Source organism: Chinchilla lanigera, unplaced genomic scaffold, assembly GCF_000276665.1.
Source record: "Chinchilla lanigera isolate Chin_1 unplaced genomic scaffold, ChiLan1.0 scaffold00080, whole genome shotgun sequence".
Taxonomy (NCBI): domain Eukaryota; kingdom Metazoa; phylum Chordata; class Mammalia; order Rodentia; family Chinchillidae; genus Chinchilla; species Chinchilla lanigera.
This window is the reverse complement of record NW_004955481.1, coordinates 9284182-9300882: the sequence shown is the minus strand read 5'-3', so window position 1 is coordinate 9300882 and position 16701 is coordinate 9284182. Positions and strand designations below refer to the sequence as shown.

The 16701-nt window shown below is 54.9% G+C and overlaps 1 protein-coding gene across 1 annotated transcript in view; it reads right to left on the bottom strand.

Annotated features, from left to right (window-relative positions):
• The window catches only part of Tmem132e (transmembrane protein 132E), a 52586-nt gene extending 36156 nt beyond the window's left edge, over positions 1–16430 (bottom strand). The window contains exon 1 of the mRNA XM_005402843.2: positions 14817–16430. Within this exon, the coding sequence (XP_005402900.1) occupies positions 14817–14883 (67 nt within the window). The 5' untranslated portion in view covers positions 14884–16430. The remainder of the gene's footprint in view (positions 1–14816) is intronic.
• Positions 16431–16701: the final 271 nt, after the last annotated feature.

Below are 16701 nucleotides of genomic sequence, written 5' to 3'. Positions count from 1 at the left end.
GGTAAGAGAGCTGGAAGCAGAATAAGGAAAGCTAGAACTAGAGGCTCCACTGAGTGTCCCCCGGCCCTGCCCAGAGGGAGCCCCAGTCTGGAGGGGCAGGCACAGCTCTCCCGAGGAAGCTCCGAGCCTAATGAGACAGGCAGTGCTTTCTGGAGGACCCACGGACTGGTGAGGAAGGCAGGCTCTCTTCTGGGAGAGTCCCCAGTGTGAGCGGGCGCTGCTGCCCTGGGAAGCTCCCAGTCTCACAGGGTCTTGGCCTTGACCTGGGAAACCTCCTGCCTGAGGGTGGGGGCAAAGCTCAGGCTTGGAGGCACCACCCGCCCTCTCTGGCCTTGGAACAGAGGGGCTGTGGGTCTGGATACCCCGCGGGAAGGAACCAGGAGCTGCGGCCTCGGGAGGTGGGCCATCGACATTCCGGTCAGGCAGCCAGCCTCTGAGTTATTATTATTTCTTCTTCTTTTTTTTTTTTTTTGAGCTACTTAGAGCAATTTACAGAAATCATTTAGGGGCCATTTAGGGAGAAGAGAAAAGATGAAGACTTTTAAAGGCAGGGCCCGGGGATGGTTTTATGCAAATCAGCTTTGCAGGGACATGAAGGAGGAGAGTCTGGTTTCCAAGGGAGGAGGGCTGCAGGCCTCTGAGATCAGGGCAATGGCTAGGGGCCGAGGAAAGGCCTGGCATAGGGAGCATATGCTGGGCAGTGGGCTGACGCAGAGGGAAGCCAGGTCTAGTGGATAAGCCACTCCATAACTCAGTGACGCTTTTGTGTCTGGAGCACCTACCCAAGCAAAGTGGATGGCCCTGGACCAAGCAGAATGGCTATGACATTAAAGGCTGGAGGAGAGGCCCAGGGACCTAGCACCTGAGAGGAAGAAGCCATTTTCTAGAGCTGGGGTCCCGTTCTGCCACTTGCTGTCTCTATGAGCTGGATCGTCGCTGTGTGTCAGTTTGCTCATCTAGACGGGGATGGTGGGTACCAGTTTCATGGGTGAGGCTTGTGTACGTGCACTGTTAAGTTGCCAAGGCTCCATATTCGTTGGTCACAGAGGGAGAAAAGGGAGGGTTTCAGAGCCAGAACCTGACCTTCAAATATATATTCCTCCCAACTACATCCCAGACAGGGAAGGGGAAAGATCTCTTCCAAGGCTGGACAAGGACCTAGATGGCCTTCACTAAGCTGAGAGCAGAGGTCTGAACTTGACGTGCAGGGAGTACAGCCTACGTGTGTGTGTGTGTGTGTGTGTGTGTGTGTGTGTGTGTGTGAGAGAGAGAGAGAGAGAGAGAGAGAGAGAGAGAGAGAGAGAAAGAAGTGAAAAGGATGAGGTAAGGATTATATTGCAGAGAAGGGAGCAGAGGGAAAACTACTCACACACTTAGCAAAGCCTTCCTCATAGTTCACACCTCATGCTATTTGTGATGTGATTATCGGAGATGGAATCTGGTTACCTCTTATAAACACCAAGCCTGCTGAGACCCGTCTTCCAGATATGGCCCCGGAAGCTGGAGTTGGGGGTCCCAACCTGTGATCAACCAGCTTCCACCAGGGATTCTTTGCTATGCTGTGCCCACACCCAACACCAGTGCTGGAAATCAGCGGTTGGTCTAGGAGTCAGGCATGATGTGGGTCTCAGCCCTGACTTTGCAATTCTCGACTGCCATGCAAACGGGGCCAATCTTTTTCCTCTCTGGACTTTCGCCTTCTCACCTTTAAAACAAGGATGGTTCCAAGTGAGAGGAAACCCCAGTCCCCTTCTAGTTCTCCTGGTGTACGTTTCTTTAACTTTAGGGATCTCACCTCAGTGAGGGCCCGGCTGAGCCACAGTCTCGAGTGGACAGCAGAGTGCAGATGGTTTGCGGGGTTGTTCCCCAGCACTGATGGGGTGCCAACTCCATGCAGGGCACATGGCAAGGAGGTTCAGGCTGGTCTTCTTCTCATGGGCTAGTCCTGATGATGCGGGCAACAGCAGTGAATCCTACTTGCTAATATTTAGTAGTACAGTATCTCTTGTTGGCTAAGATGCAGGGACATGCATCAGCTCATTGAATACCCATGATCTAGGATGCAGGCAATGGTGGCACTTAGCCCACTTCACAGATAAGACTGAAGCTTAGGGAGTAGAGGTGATTCCCCTCGGATGGGGGCAGAGCTGAGGTCCCCAACTCCTTGGCTCTTCCCTTTCTAGTACACTGTAGTAGCCAGGTGGGAGAGCTCTGGGTAAAATGGTCACCCCATGTTGCTGCTGAAATTCAACTGGCTAGTTCACAAAGACTTCCACAGTGATTGCAGGAAAATGACAGGAAGCCACACCTGTTCTCTCCCAGACTCCAGGTGAGTCCAGGTGTTCTCGGGTACCTCCGCCACCCTGGGATAGATTACGTTACATAACACTGAGCTTCTCTTCATTCTTGCTCCAGATCAGCTGGTCACTGTGTCTCCATTATCCCATGCCTGGTATTTGCCATGGTGTCTGGCATACAGGAAGCATTCAAAGGCATATGCTGAATAAAACAATAGCTTTTACTGAGCACGTACTAGAAGCCAGGCATGACTCCAAGCCCTTTACCTGCTTTAACTCATTTATCCATGATAACAACTCCACGCAGATTGTTATATCTTAGTATCTTGCTTAAGTGTGGAAACTGAGCCACTGACAGGGTAAGTAATTTCCCCCAAGAGCACATAGCTAGGATTTGGCAGACGAATGTGTTGAGTGAATGAAGGAATATATTTTCCACCTCAGGTCCCTGTCACCCATATAGCTACCAATCTGTCTTCCTAGGGGCCCCTTGATGGAGAGGGTGAGAGGATGGGAAGGAGCCGCCTCTGTGACTGATTCCTCATCTCTCAAGTACATGCTGAGCTTCTCTGTGCTGGGCCCTGGTCCCAGTGCTGGGGGTACAGCAGCAAACAAAAAGATGTGGGCCTTGTTCACAGGGGCTCCCATTCCAGTGTGTAGGTGTGTGGGAGGGGCGTCAGTCTCTGGACAAGCAGACGCACAACTCTGCAATATGTGTAGAAAAAAAGAGCAGAGTGAGGGGATAGAGGTGGCTGGAGAGGGCCATTCTGGTGAGATGCATTTGGGGGACACCTGAAAGAGCTAGAAGAGATGAAAACAACAGGCCAAGGGACAGCAAGGCCAGGTCTCCAAGGCTCCCTGCCTGACGTGTTGGGGACAGGAAAGAAGCCGCCAGTGTGACTGGCACCAAGCAGGTCAGGGAGGCAATGTCGGGAACAGAGACAACCTCAGCGGCCTTGTGAGTTGCTGTAAGGACTTTGGCTTCCACTCCCGGTGAGGTGGAGGCTTCCGAGCAGAAGGGTGACATGATCTGACTTGGGTGTACAGAACCTCCTGGCAGGGGAGGACAGTGGTCTCCCTGGGCACAGCTTCTTGGATACAGTGGGAGTGTCGATGGCCAGCGGGAATCACGCCAGGGCTGGGATAGCTCTGAGTGGGGCAGGGGACTTCCAAGAAGAACTGCGGGAAGCAGGAGGGTGGGCCCAGTTCACAGTGCCAACATCCCGACCTGAGTGCCCTGGAAACAGTCCCCAGGGGGAGCATGTGGTGGGGACCTCAGGCTGCATCCAGCCCAACACTGTCAGGCATGCCGCTGCCCACCATGAGTAGCTGCGAGGCCACTGAGCTGGGGCTAGCTAGGACTGAGTACGCTTTGCGAAGTATGTAATGCACACGGGCATTTTGAAGATTCAGTACAAAAGAAAGAAAACGAGAACTCAAAATCTCTCATTCATAACTTCTCATATGGATTACACGTTGAAATGACGGTCTTGTGGATATCTTGGTTAAATACACTATTTAAATTAATTTCATCTGTTTCTCTTTGTTCTTATTCATGCGATAACTAGAAAAATATACATCAGACACACAGCTCCTGTTGTAATTCTACTAGATAGTGCTGATCCAGCTCAACAGCCTGGATTTCAAAGACAGGGCTCCCAAACCCCATTGGGAGGAAGGACTCGTCTCCCATGCACAGTGGGCTGGAAGGACAGGCCACAGGAAGCCAATAGCAGAAGCAGAGGAAGAATATGGCAGGAGAATGGGGTTGGAGTCTCTGGGTTGGCAGTAACTAGGGCTCCCTGATACTCAGGACACCATCAAGAAATCAACAGTTACTGCTAGGTGTGGTGGCACATACCTGTAATCTCAGCACTCTGGAAGGCTGAGGCAGAAAGATCTCAGTTTGAATCTCACCTGAGTGACTTAGTGACTTAGTAAGACCCTGTCTCAAAATATAAAATAAAAAGAGCTGCGTATGTAGCTCTTTGGGAAGACCTTGGGATCAATCCCCTGCACTGCCAAAAAAAGGACTCAGCAGTTATAGTAACTGCTTCCTGAGAGCTGATTAGACCAGGTGAGGGGCACAGCCCTATCACCCACCCCCAGTGCCCCTGCAGGATGGGTAGGGCTTTTAGCCATTGTTGGAAAGTGAGGAAACTGAGGCTGAAGAGAGTGAAATGCTTGTGGTCACCTGCTAAGCGCAGAGGAGATACTCTAGGACCAGGATCCTAGGGACACAGTGCAGGATCAGGGAGGCCCAGGCTCCATGTCAGAAACTTCCTGGCTCTGGCATGAGTTGCCTGCTCTGTAGCATGTAGAGACCTCTGTGCCCACCTTGGGGGGTGCTACAACAGGGACGCAAATTTTGGGAAGCAGTGGCCTCATCAGCCAGGCAAAAGCCTGACATCATGGCAGGGTACCAGCTGTGGCCAGGGAAGGCCTCCTCCACCCTGCTGGGCTGTAGCGGCGCTGGGAATGTGGGCTGAGGCCTGTGGTCCGTTCTCTGGAGAGAGGATGAGGGAGGCAGGAGCAGGGGCCAGCAGCTGGCCACCCCTGTTTCAAACACTAGCAGCATGTCGCTAGCAGGCACCAAGGGATTAAAAAAAAAGACCCCAAACAAAACAAAACGAAAAACCCAACCACCAGAAAACAGCTCTCTGGGAAGCCTTTGGCACTGTGTAAACGTGCTTCCCAGCAGGCTGTAGGCAAAAAAGGGAGGAAAGAAACCAGTGTTTACTGAGCCCCTGCGGCAGGCGCGGCATTTGTTCAGGGAGCTTCCATGGTGGGCTCTCATCCTTGCAGTGACAGCTTGAGAAGTGCCGCTGTCAGATGGGGACACTGAGTCTCAGAGAGAAGGTCAGGCAGGTCCTCTGCCCCTGGTCACACAGCTGTGCTGGGGCAGGCAGGAACTGGAACTTGTCAGTGTGATTCTGAACCCACTCCCATTCTCCGACTTCTGAGGCCTTCCTGGATCCACGATGATAAAACCCTTGGGCAGATCTGGCCCTTTGGCATCCTGATTGACAGTTGGATGTGGAACCAGAAGGGAGGCTGGGTCTCCATTCAAAAGAGCGAGGGGATCCTGTCACTCTGGACCCTCTTACTGGGCTATTTTCTGCATCCCTCACACAGGATGGTAAAGACACTTCTGCACTGCCAGGGGTCAGAAATGGCTGTGAGTGACAGGCGAGTCCCTTCTACTCTCCTAGCTCAGGCTGTTAAGATCATATTGGCAGTTCCAAACACTGAGCTTCCCATCTACCCGCCATCCACCCTTACAAAGGTAGAAACCAAGACCCAGGAAAGTGGCAGAGCTGGCACTCACACTGGGGCCCCTCCTTCTGGTCCTAAAATTGGGTTCTTTGCCAGGTGGTGGTACCGTGGATGACTACTGCTGGTCATTTCCTGTTCTAAGACCTCTGCTCCCTCATCAGCTGCAGTAACAACTTGCAAATTCCTCCCTACTGAGCAATTAAGAATTTCTCTTTGAACGGGTCATGCTCATCCTCCATAACTCTCAACGATCCTCTAGCATTCCAGGGAGCACAGGGTCACAATGCTGAGAGGTCTTAACAGATCATTTGGCTAAAAAAATGTACCCAGGTTTCAGCCTCAGGTCCTGTACTCTTCACAGGCGGCCTGTCCCCCTTCCCTTCACCCCAGACTCTGAGCGCTAGAAGCCCTGCAACTGATTTTGCCCTGTGTTTCTGTCTTTCCCAGGATATCAGACACAGGAAATATCGAGTGACTCGTCTTCCGAAGCAGATTCTAGAACCGGTCAAGGTCTGCTGATGTCACACTCCTCCATGAAGCCTCCAGGATCCCTCTAGCAGTTACAGAATTTCTCTCTCTCCTTCCATAACACTCTGTCCTCCTAAGTATCTGTGACTCTGCATTTGATCACCGTCTGTGCAGACATGGCTCATCTCCCTGGGACACTGCATCAGAAACTCCTCATGGGGCAGACATTGTATTCCTTTATCTTTATACTGAACACAGCAGTTGGCACGTGCTAATAAAGTTAACAGCAAGAGTATTGACAGCGGTCACTTTTATACCCTTGTATGGGCTAGGCGTGACTCCCAATGTTTGTAATAACTCACTGAATCATCTCAATGGCCCTGTAAGTGGAGTATTTCGGTAATCACTTGAAAACGAGCGATTAAGCAACTTGCCCCAAATCACATGGGAAGTGATAAAGCCAGGTAGCTTGATTTTAGAGGTGAGTGCAGGGAAAAAGGTGAGGGTAGAGAAGGAAAGCTATGAACATTGAGACCATGTTGAAACAGGACAGGATCTACTGCTGCTGGCTTCCTGGATGATGACCCTAGTGGTTAGCATGGTGTGGCACATAATAAGTGCTCAATAATATGCAACTACGAAGATAATTAAATAATACAAGGGGCTCAGACATAGGTGTGCATCTAGTGGGGGCTGAAGGAAGAGGAAAATGACCTGGCAGTGACCCCCACGGGCATTCAGAGCGCCCAACTGGATCAGCTCCACTGCCTCTCAGCCCACCCCCCAACCCAGCCCAGCCTCCTGTCCCAAGTATTTCAGACTTCTCATGCATGGGCTGGCTGCTGGCAGTTTTTCTCCTGCTGAGAACAGCCACGGAAAATTGAGATCATTTCTCTGCTGTGTTGGCAGCTGAGAAAATGGCAATTTTTCCTATTTCCAATTCAAGAGTTCTTTCCTATTGGACAAAGGCCCCATGAGCCTGTCTGTCCCCAGGAGTGCCAGGACAGCATAGGGCAGGAGTCATCCCTTGGCAGGTCATCTCCTTAGCCAAAGGATGTGACAATGGGGAGTGGCCGGTGGTGGCAGGAGAAGCCACCAACTAAGACACTTGCAGGCATAAAACAGGGACAGGTAGAGAGGTCAAAGCAGCAGGTAACCTGGAGTCACTGTGGGGTGTCTGTGGACTGAAAGAAAATGGGGCTTTGCAGTCCCTGAGAACTGCCCCCCCACCGCCCATCAGGATGGTATAAAATCAGGCCAGACATGTACATGTGATCCCCACTGCCCCTTGGGAGATCTTGTTGTTGTTGTTGTTAATGAAGGTAGATAATTAATTAAAAGAATTAGAAATGACGAAAGAAGCTAAAAGTTGCTTAGCATCCCAAACGCCCTGCAGAGATAGCAGCTGGCATTTGGCCTCCATTGTGTTGGCTCCCGTCTCACTCAGCCTGGAGTCCATGGTCTCACCCCAGCCCACAGAGCCCACCCCACCCTTCACAGTGCCCCAGGCCCTTTGACCTCCTTTCTGCTTCTTGAATGGCCAAGCCTGTGCCCCTGGACTCTGACAGGGGCTGTCCCCTCTGCCCGCCCAGAGGCTGTCACAACCTTGTGCAGATAAGGGGCTAGTTTGTTTCTCACTTCCTCCAATCTGCGCTAGCTGTCGTTTTCTCAAATGATCCTCTGTTTTAATGCTGCAGTCCCTCCACAACACACCCACACCCCTTAGGATTCCCATTTCCCCTCAGCCTTCTTTTTGCTTTCTAACATATCTAATTTACTTAATAAATATATTATTAACCGCCCCCTGCCAAAACAGAGACTCTGAGAGCACAGGGATGTTGTGTTATGTCCACTGATTGTGACTGAACACCCAGAATGGTGCCTGGGTGTATAGGGATACAGTAAGCACCCGTGAATACTCAGGGTGAATATGACAAGGTGTCTGTGTACAAGGGTTCATGAATTGATTCATTTGGCCAATCATCATATTACAGCAGAGAGGTCTGGGAGTGCAATAGTAGGGATACGGTCACACCACCCCAGTCCCTTTGAGCGCACTGTCAGCAGGGAAGCCAGGCCATACACAATTCAAAACATGGGAAATCTGAATGGTTTGCAGGGGGTAGCAGGTGCTCATTTATCTGAGGATGGAAGCAGTGGTGTACGCACTCCAGCTTGAAGGCAGCTTGGTTGATGAGGCGGGAGAGTGCTCTGGGGCAGAGGGAACAGCATGCATGAAGGTCCTGAACTGGAAAAAAGCCTGGAAGAAGCCAGAAGAGGAAAGACCAGAGGGTCCCGGGTGAGACTGGAGGGTCCCAATGGGGTGAGTTGGGTTCAGGCTCATGGGGCCCCTTGTGTCTCTCTGCCTGAGTCTCCACTTAGTCCCTACCCACCGGGACAGCAAGGTATGACAAGAAACCCTCTGTGTGCAATCAATGACTGACTTCAAGAGCCAGTGTGGCCGTAACTCCCCTGGGCCTCAGCTTTGTCCTCTGTGACAGGAGATCACAATGCTGCCTTCATGTAGCCACCGCTGTGAGAACTAAATGGGACCACGGATCTAACTGCAGAGAGCTGCTAGGACTCTGGAGCGTGACAGTGCGTGACTGTGACCTAGCGGGTGTGCACAGAGTGCCTGCACTCCTAGCTCTCTCCAGTACCTTTCCCCTCTCCACCACAAGTCTGCTGCTTCATGGAGCCAAGCTGCCAAAAATATGTTTGCCTCCAGGCTGGAGCCAGGCCCAACAGCTCTCAGGGAAGGAGGGCTGCCAGGTGGGTCCTACTTTAGGGAGATCATCTCCATCACGGTCAGACCCTCCCACGCAAGGGGGACACAGGCCATCAGTGAGGGTGGAGCTGTGCCTCTCTTATCAGATCTGGGGCTCTCTGAAGATGCCACTCAGTAATACTGGGTGCTTCTGAGGGCAGGAACGATGTCTCTTCCTCCTTGTTCTCCTTTAGAAAAATAGAGCCTGCCAATCAGCCTGCTGGTTTAAAAGACACCTCCAGGGCTGTATTCCTGGGAGAGCTTCAAGTTAAGGGCAGAGGTATTCCGGATACTTGTTCTCTCTCTGGGCCAGGAGCCTGCCCTGTGCGGTCAATGTCTAACAACGTGGGATTCTTAGAGACCCCTTGGAGAACCTAGATCATTTTAAGAGGCAGCCGTCCATCCTGATGACCCTGGTTACATCATTCTCTCAGCCCCAAGGAGGTTCAAGAGAGACAGGCCCAGGAAAAGTCAAACCGAAAAAGTCCACCAGCAAACATACATCCTGCCTTCTGTCCCACTTTGAATGGAATATGAAAAGTCGTTCAAGTGAGGAGAGTAACCAGATGCCCAGCTTCATAGGCAAAAAAAAGGGTGTCAATGAGAATGCAGCATGAAGGACAGAAGCTTGATAAAGAGGAGAACTTTCCAAAGGCAAATAATTATCTTGATAATTTAGGCAAAAAGAGATTTTCTTCAATTATCCTTCCTATCTTTTTTTTTTTTTTTTTTTTTTTTTGCACTGAATTATTCATTCTTGCATTCATTCGTGGAACCAGCACTGAATTATCTAGGTAATTGCTCCATTTTCCACTTCACCCTGCTGGGTTGTCTGCTAGCCAGAGGGGCCTGGGGTGAAGGTGTGTGGGGTGAGGGGCGGCCGGGAGGCAGGAGGAGCTGAAAGTGGCCAGCAAGACAGTGGAAAAGAGGTAATGACTTCTACAGTCTCAGCCCCGGGGTGCTGGGACGGCTCTGAGGGCCTTGTCTGTGTCACTACATTGGTATGTCCTGTGATCCTTGTTCCCCTCTCAGGGACTGCTGGAGATGGCAGAGCCAGCTGAATTGATAATAAAGAGGCCCACTTTTCTTTGCATTTAAAAAGACAGAGAAGGAAAATAGGAAAAGACATTTATTTTCTTAAAAAATACATGCACACACTGGTTCATTAATTTCTTATTAAAATTCTGTGTGAGCGCGGGCAGGGAAGGGCTAAGAAAGACCCTGGGGAGGGATGGGGAGGAGAAGATCCACTTGTTAGCATCTACTGAGGCCCCGAGGGAGGGGGCGAGGAGGATGTGAAGGAAGGCAGGGCCTTCTCCATCCCAGACCCTCATGGAGAGGTGGATGGGGCTGGGATAGCGCTTCTCCTTTCCTCTGGCAGAGGAGGAAAACAAAATCCAGGGAGGAGATGAAATGCCTGGGGCTATGCAGCAAATTGATGGTTGTCAGGGTTTGAACCCAGATGCCCTGCATTCTGAGGACTGTGATTTCAAACTGCTTTGGATGTCACAAATCTGGGGCCTTGCCTCTCCTAGCAAATGGGCATAGAGCTCTTGACAGGAAGCTGGGGAGGAGGCCTCGAGCCGAGCGGTCTGTCCCATATTTCTTTTGTAGTGCTTGCTTGGGTGTATTAACAAGCCTACTACTACTTGATTAGCTAGACTGCTAGGACCAGAGGCTAACCCAAGGCTAGAAGGATCTCTCTGCAGGAGGCTGCAGACAGAGGGGTGGTGGAGAGAGAACCTGCCTAGTGGTCCAGGGCAGGCTGCCACTCCAGGAACAAGCGTAGGCTCTGGGGCTAGCCCTGGTTCCAAAACTAACTTGTGGAGTTAGTTGGCCAGCCCCTTCCTCTGGGTATCCACTTCCTCATCCACACAGAGCTTGCACTGGGTGGTTTTGTGATCTTTTTTAGTGTTGTGGACATTGTGACACACAGAGCAACAAAGTGAGACCTTCCAAGGAAAGGAGCCAGACCCTGGTGGTGGGAGGTGGTACCTTGCAGGAGTTCAGTTTCTGTGGCAGCCTTGTACTCACACCCTACAGGTCCAGACAGGCCCCAGCAGGGCTGAGGAGACACAGGGCCCAGCCCTGATAGTCACAGTGCCCGCGCCTCCCGCTGCGCAGCACCTAGCCATCCTCAGAATGGATTCCAATAAAGCTCATTTTCTGCCACCAAGTTTATAACACATCCCCACCTACTGGTCTTAAACATTAACAAAGCTGTGTGGTGGCATACGGCTGTATGTGGCCAGACAGAAGACGATGCGGGAGAAGAAAGACAGGCACAATGCCAGCAGTGAAGGCACCAAGGCCCAGTGCATATCTGGTTCCCCTGGGTTTCCAAAGGGGCCCAAGCTGGGGTCATCAGGCGGGTGAGGAGGATGGACAAAATTGGAAGGAGAACTTCTGGGGAACAGGCTGGAGATCAAGCACGCAGCGCATCGTGGGACACTACGTTCATATTCTGGGAGACCACGTCTTAACATGTCAACTGAGACCATGCTCTTACATGAGCCGCTCAAGGGGATGGCAAGGGCCTGCTCCGCCCTCTTGCTCTCTTTTGGCATCTCTGCCTATCTCCTCCAGTCTCCCATCCCTCTCTGCCCTACACCCTGAGGCTCCATCCAGCCTTGTGAGCACCTACATGGGTGAAGCACTGGAGAATGAGGCAAAAACATAGCAGACACGGCTCTTGCCCCCAAAGCAAGTATGAGCAGATCTGAAGCATGGTTCAGCCAAGCACGCCTGCCCACACCCTGCCCAGGTGAGCATGCCAGTCTGGCAGCTATGCATGAAAGACAGCATCTAGTGCCAAGGTAGCAACAGAGAGTGTTGAAGTCCTCATGTGCGGGCAGAGGGCCCACTAAAGAGCCAGATAGAATCAAGGAAGGCTCCATGGAGGCGGTGAGGTTGGAGCTGGGCTTTGAAGCTAAACAAGAATTTGGGCTAAACAAGAATTTCTGGAGAAAGGGTGTTCCAGATGGAGGGGCTGGCAGGTGCTGAACAAAAAGGCAGGAGAGTGAGAAGAGGGGTGATTCATGAGGCACATAAGAGGATGTCCAAGGGCTGTCCTATGGGTAGGAAGATGCAGATGAGGACAAAATTGTAAAGGACCTTAGATGCCCAGGCAAAGACTGTGTCCTTGATCCAGTAAGCAGAAGGGAGCCAGCAAAATTACTGAGTAAGGGAACCGATCTAATCAGCTCCCCAACAGATTTAACCACTACCTTGCTCCCTTGAACTCCCATTCAAAAGTAAAAATGGAGGAGAGTCTCCCTCAAAACAGATACAAGAAGGAGACCATCATAGATGTTCTCCAGACAGAGCCCTGAGACTGGGAACACTATAGGGGACGCCCAGACACACCATACTGCAGGCCCACAGGCTGAGCAGGCCCTGAAAGGGAGCGGGGCTCTATCCACATGTGATCTCTGCTAGCAGTCCTGGCAGAAAGGGAGAAAGAATGGGCCAGAGACCACACTCCCTATGGAAGCTGGGGGATATGAGGCAGGCAGCCCAAGGTCACCCTGCCCAGTGGCGCCAGAGGCAGACAGAAACTCAGGCTACTTGGTCTCCTGGCTGGCTGTGTGGTCAGAATCCTGTGGTCTTAGCAGCCTGCCAGGCATGAAAAACTGCAGTTGCCCCCACCCTCAGCATCTTGGAATAGCCCAGAATACCCAGCAAGAGTTGGCTTGACTTGAGATTAAGGCCATGAACCTTTTTCTAACAGAGGAAGGAGCGGCAGGAAGCCGTGGAGGAGGATGGTCCAGGGGACATGAACTTTGTTTCGTGTTGTTTCTTGACGGAGTCGATTTCTGTTTTTTTGGCCTTACTCATTTAGGGGGGAATCTTCAAATTTTAAACATCTGCTGGCATCCTTCCCTGAGGAAGGGGAGACTGAGGCATGAGATCAAAAGGACTTCTGGTCTCTGCGAAGGAGCTTGGAAAGGAAGTCAGAGAGCCTGAATGGGGAACGCCTGCCTGCTCGGTGAGGTCGCAACCCCACTTCCTTGAGGACCCTTCTCCTGCTGTGGGGCCCTGAGCACTGCGTGCTGGCACGGTGCTGGCCCTCGCTGTGTGGACAGACAGAAGTGCAAGCCCATGGCTCTGACCTACTGCCCCAGGATTACCTGGCACAGAAAGCACTGGTGCCTCAGGAAAAAAGGGGCAGAGCTCACACTCACAGGGACCTGCAGGCAGGACACAAAGGCTGCCAGAATCAGGGCTTAGAGAGCAGACAGGGGGTGAAGAACCTTTAATGTCAGACTGAGGGAGGGGGCAGGGGCACCTCGAGACGTGACAGTGTTTGAGCAGCCCATGGCTGGCTTTGGGGACCAAGAACTCTGACAGCAACATGCAAGACGAGTGAGAACCATGCTTAGACCCAGGCCTGAGCTCCTGGCTTCCTCCTGCTGAACACTTTACTCCTTGGCTCCCAGGCCAAGTCACAAACCAGCCCCTGAAGCTCCAGTGTGCAGACAGGCGGCCCACCCAACCCCTCCTCATTCTCAGACTTGCACCCCGTGGGAGATTTCTACTTCCTGCTGCAGTCCTAGCACCCTGACCCTACTCCCTGCTGGGGCTCTGTCCGGCCCATTACTCCTTAAAGACCGGAGGTTAACTGTCTCTAGGGAACGGATCACAACAGCTCCCCTGGGGTCACCCCAGCCTCCAGCAGGTTGATCTCCAACCCGCCCATAGAAGGTCAGCTTGCTTCCACCACCCTCCTAGCCCCAGGTTCATACTATTCTAGAGTCCGTTCTTTGTCTTCTTCTTTCAACCTTGAGAATGCTCCCTGGCTGGCCCAGTTAGGCCCTGGTTAGAGACCTCCAGCGCTACTGGCATGTTTGGACAGGCTCCCAGGGCCCTGCATATCTGGGGAAAAGCTATGCACGAGGCACAGAGGGTCCTCCACCAGGCAGAGTGCTCACTGCCCGCTCTACGGAGGCCCTCTATCCTGTCTGCTGCTCACCCCTCAGCGTGGAACATCGAAGCACCCCTCACCCTATGGTTGGAGAAATGTTTTCCGGGTCTGCTGCTTACACACCAGGAGGGAACAGAGGGCCGCACTTCATCCTCCTCCTTCCAGCAGCTCTGGCCCTCCCTCTGGGTCAGCGCCCCTCGCCTCCTGGAGTGTCTCCAGCTTGCGGAAGGCCCGCTGCAGCCTCCTCGCGTCTGGTCTGAGTTCTCATTGGGGGAGGGAGGGTTGCTCAGAGATCCTCTGCCCCCACCTGTACCCCTGCTGTCCCACTGCCGACGCGTGCCAACCCTCGCCCCTCCTGGTCCCACCCCTTTAACGCGGAGCCCCGGGCGAGCCTGGGGAGCAGACGCAACAGATTGCAGACCGCGAGATCGCGGAGCCCGCTCCCTCCGCGCTGCCCGCCTGCGGCCCGGCCCGCGCCCGCTGCCCAGACCCCCGCCCTCGGGCTAGCTAAGCCGGCCATTTAGATGCAGCTCACAGGACCGCGGGCGGCGGGCGGCGGGCGGGCGGCAGGCGGGCGGGCAGCCACGGCTCCCGGCCACTGTCATTCCACTTCCCTTCCCGAGCATCGCCGCAGGAAGCCAGGCAGCGGGTGACGCGGCCCCGCACCGGCCTGCGTGTCAGGGCCGGCAAGACGCTATCCCAACAGCCCCCGGCCCGGCTGGCTGCAAGGAACACCACCGTTGGGGCGCCCCGGCGCGATCTAATAGATCTCTCTAGATTTCTGTAGGCAGACACGCCCCCACGTTCTGGGGTTTGGACCCTTCTTTCCAACCGGAGAAGATTGGAACGACCCCCTCCCCCACCCTGTTCTGGGGCCCGGCTTGGTCCCCTCGGCGGGCTCCAGCCCCAGTTCCCGCTGGAGGGCTCAAGGGCCGGGGTATCCGGAGCTGCAGAGCGAGCTGAGAGCCCGCGGGAGAATCCAGAAGGGGTGGGGATGGGGTTTCTTCTTTCTGCGGTCCTCCCCGTGCCCCCTCCAGGGGCGCCCGCCGCATCTTCACCCCGGAGTCTGCGCCGCGACACTTACCGTGGGCGAGCAGCGCCGAGAGGCAGAGCAGGGCGGCGCCACCGCGGCCCGACATCTCCCGGGCCATGGCGAGGTGGAGGGGGTAGGGTCCGAGGGGCAACAGTCGACGACGGCTTGGCCCCAAGCTGGGCTTGATTACATCTAGCTCAGCGTGGCCGTGGCGCCCAGCTGTCTCGGCCGAGACTTAGGGGTCCAGGGAGCACAATTCGGGGACACTTTGAGAGGTGGGGGCGTCCCAGGCGCCACGGGCTACACCCTCAGAGCTGGTGGGGGCGCAGCTCCGGGCGGGAGGAGCCTCCACCTCCCTGGGCTGGTGCCCCCTGCAGGATCTGTGAGGCGAGGGGGGAGCCGCACGTGCGGTCCCGGGGCCCGGTGGCCGCTGGCGTCCCGGGGGCTGCCTAGAGCGAAGTGTGGGATCTTCTGGCTTCCCGGCCCAGCTCGAATCCGAACTCGCTCAAGGGTGCAGGTTTCCAAAACAAGCCCCAATTCCTTGGTTTCGGCGGTAACCCCTCATGGAGAGCGCGCTTTCCTCTTCCAAGAGCCCTGCAGCAGCCCGACATAAAAATCCCAGGTCAGGTGCAAATGAACGATTTCTTTCGCAAAGAAAGAGAAAATCCAGACAACTTTAATCCATCTGGAGAAGGAAAAGTTTCCGTGCACTGCCGAGACGGGCGACGCCGGTCGCCACCACCCTAGGCGACGCCCAGTTGGAAAGCTCGAGGTGGGCGTCCAGATGTCTGTCCCCTCGCAGAGCTCGCTCTTGGACTCCAGCGCGCTCCCTCGTCTCTACCGGGGCCAGCGCTCAGCATAGGCCGGCTCCGCGCCGCCTGGCCCGGCAGCGGCTCCGCGACTGGTGCGAGGGTGGCGCGGCTGGAACCGGCTGCCCCATGGAGACTGAGCTTGGAGAAACGAGGGAGCGGGAAAACCAGCTAATGCGCGCGGACCCGGGCCCTTCCTGCTCCGGGCGTCGACTCCAGCCTCCAACCCATCACGCTGCAGGATGAAGAAGGGCTCAGCCAGCCCGCGACAGCTCCGGGCCACCCCTCTTTTCTCTCAGGTCTCGCGGTCTCAGCAGAGGGGCGCTCTGCCCCGCCTCGCTCCTCGCCTTCCCTGGGGGGACCTGCACAAACCTTGAACTTTTCCGGGGTTCAGCGTCTCCGACGCCTCCTCCTCCCTGCGCCCCCGCCCTGCCCCTGGACGCTGGCTCTCCCACCGTCTGGGTGGGTGCGGCAGGGCATCTGCTCAAGCTCTCTCCGAGTCAGTTTGGGCGAGCGGATCGCCACGCTAGTCCGGGCTGCGGGTGGCGACAGGCGGGCGCGCAGCCCGGGGCCAGGGCACCCAGCACCTGCTCAGCCCCCGGCTGGGGAGGCGGCAGCTGGTGCCTACGGGGCCGAGTGGAGAGGAGATGCCGGTAGGGGGGCCGGCTCCCCATGGACATGTGTGGGGGTAGAAAAATCAAGGAGCAAAAAGGAAGAGGAGGCGGGGGCGGGGGGGTGGCACAGTTGCACGAAGCAGTCGCCGCCGCCGCCGCCTCCTCCTCGGCGCTCGCGCCGGCTGCTCCGCCGTAAATGACTCGAGAGAGACACACACTCGCGTTCACCGCCTTCCTTTCGGGTCCGGGATTCAGCGCCCACCCGGGCAGGAGCGGGCTCTGAGCTTGGCGCGCTCGCTCCCCCCTCCCTTCTCTTTCCCTCCCCTCCCAGATTCCCCGTGGTCACGTGGCCCCAGAGCGCGCAGCCCACGGCTCGCGCGCCACGGAGACTCCCCCCGCCCCCAGCTCCCCCTAGTCTGTCCACGTGTCCATTCCGCATTCCCAGCCTGGGGGCGCGCTCGGCTCTTTAATGAGACTCGGGCAGGGGCACACCTCGCACTTCCTTTCTCCTCT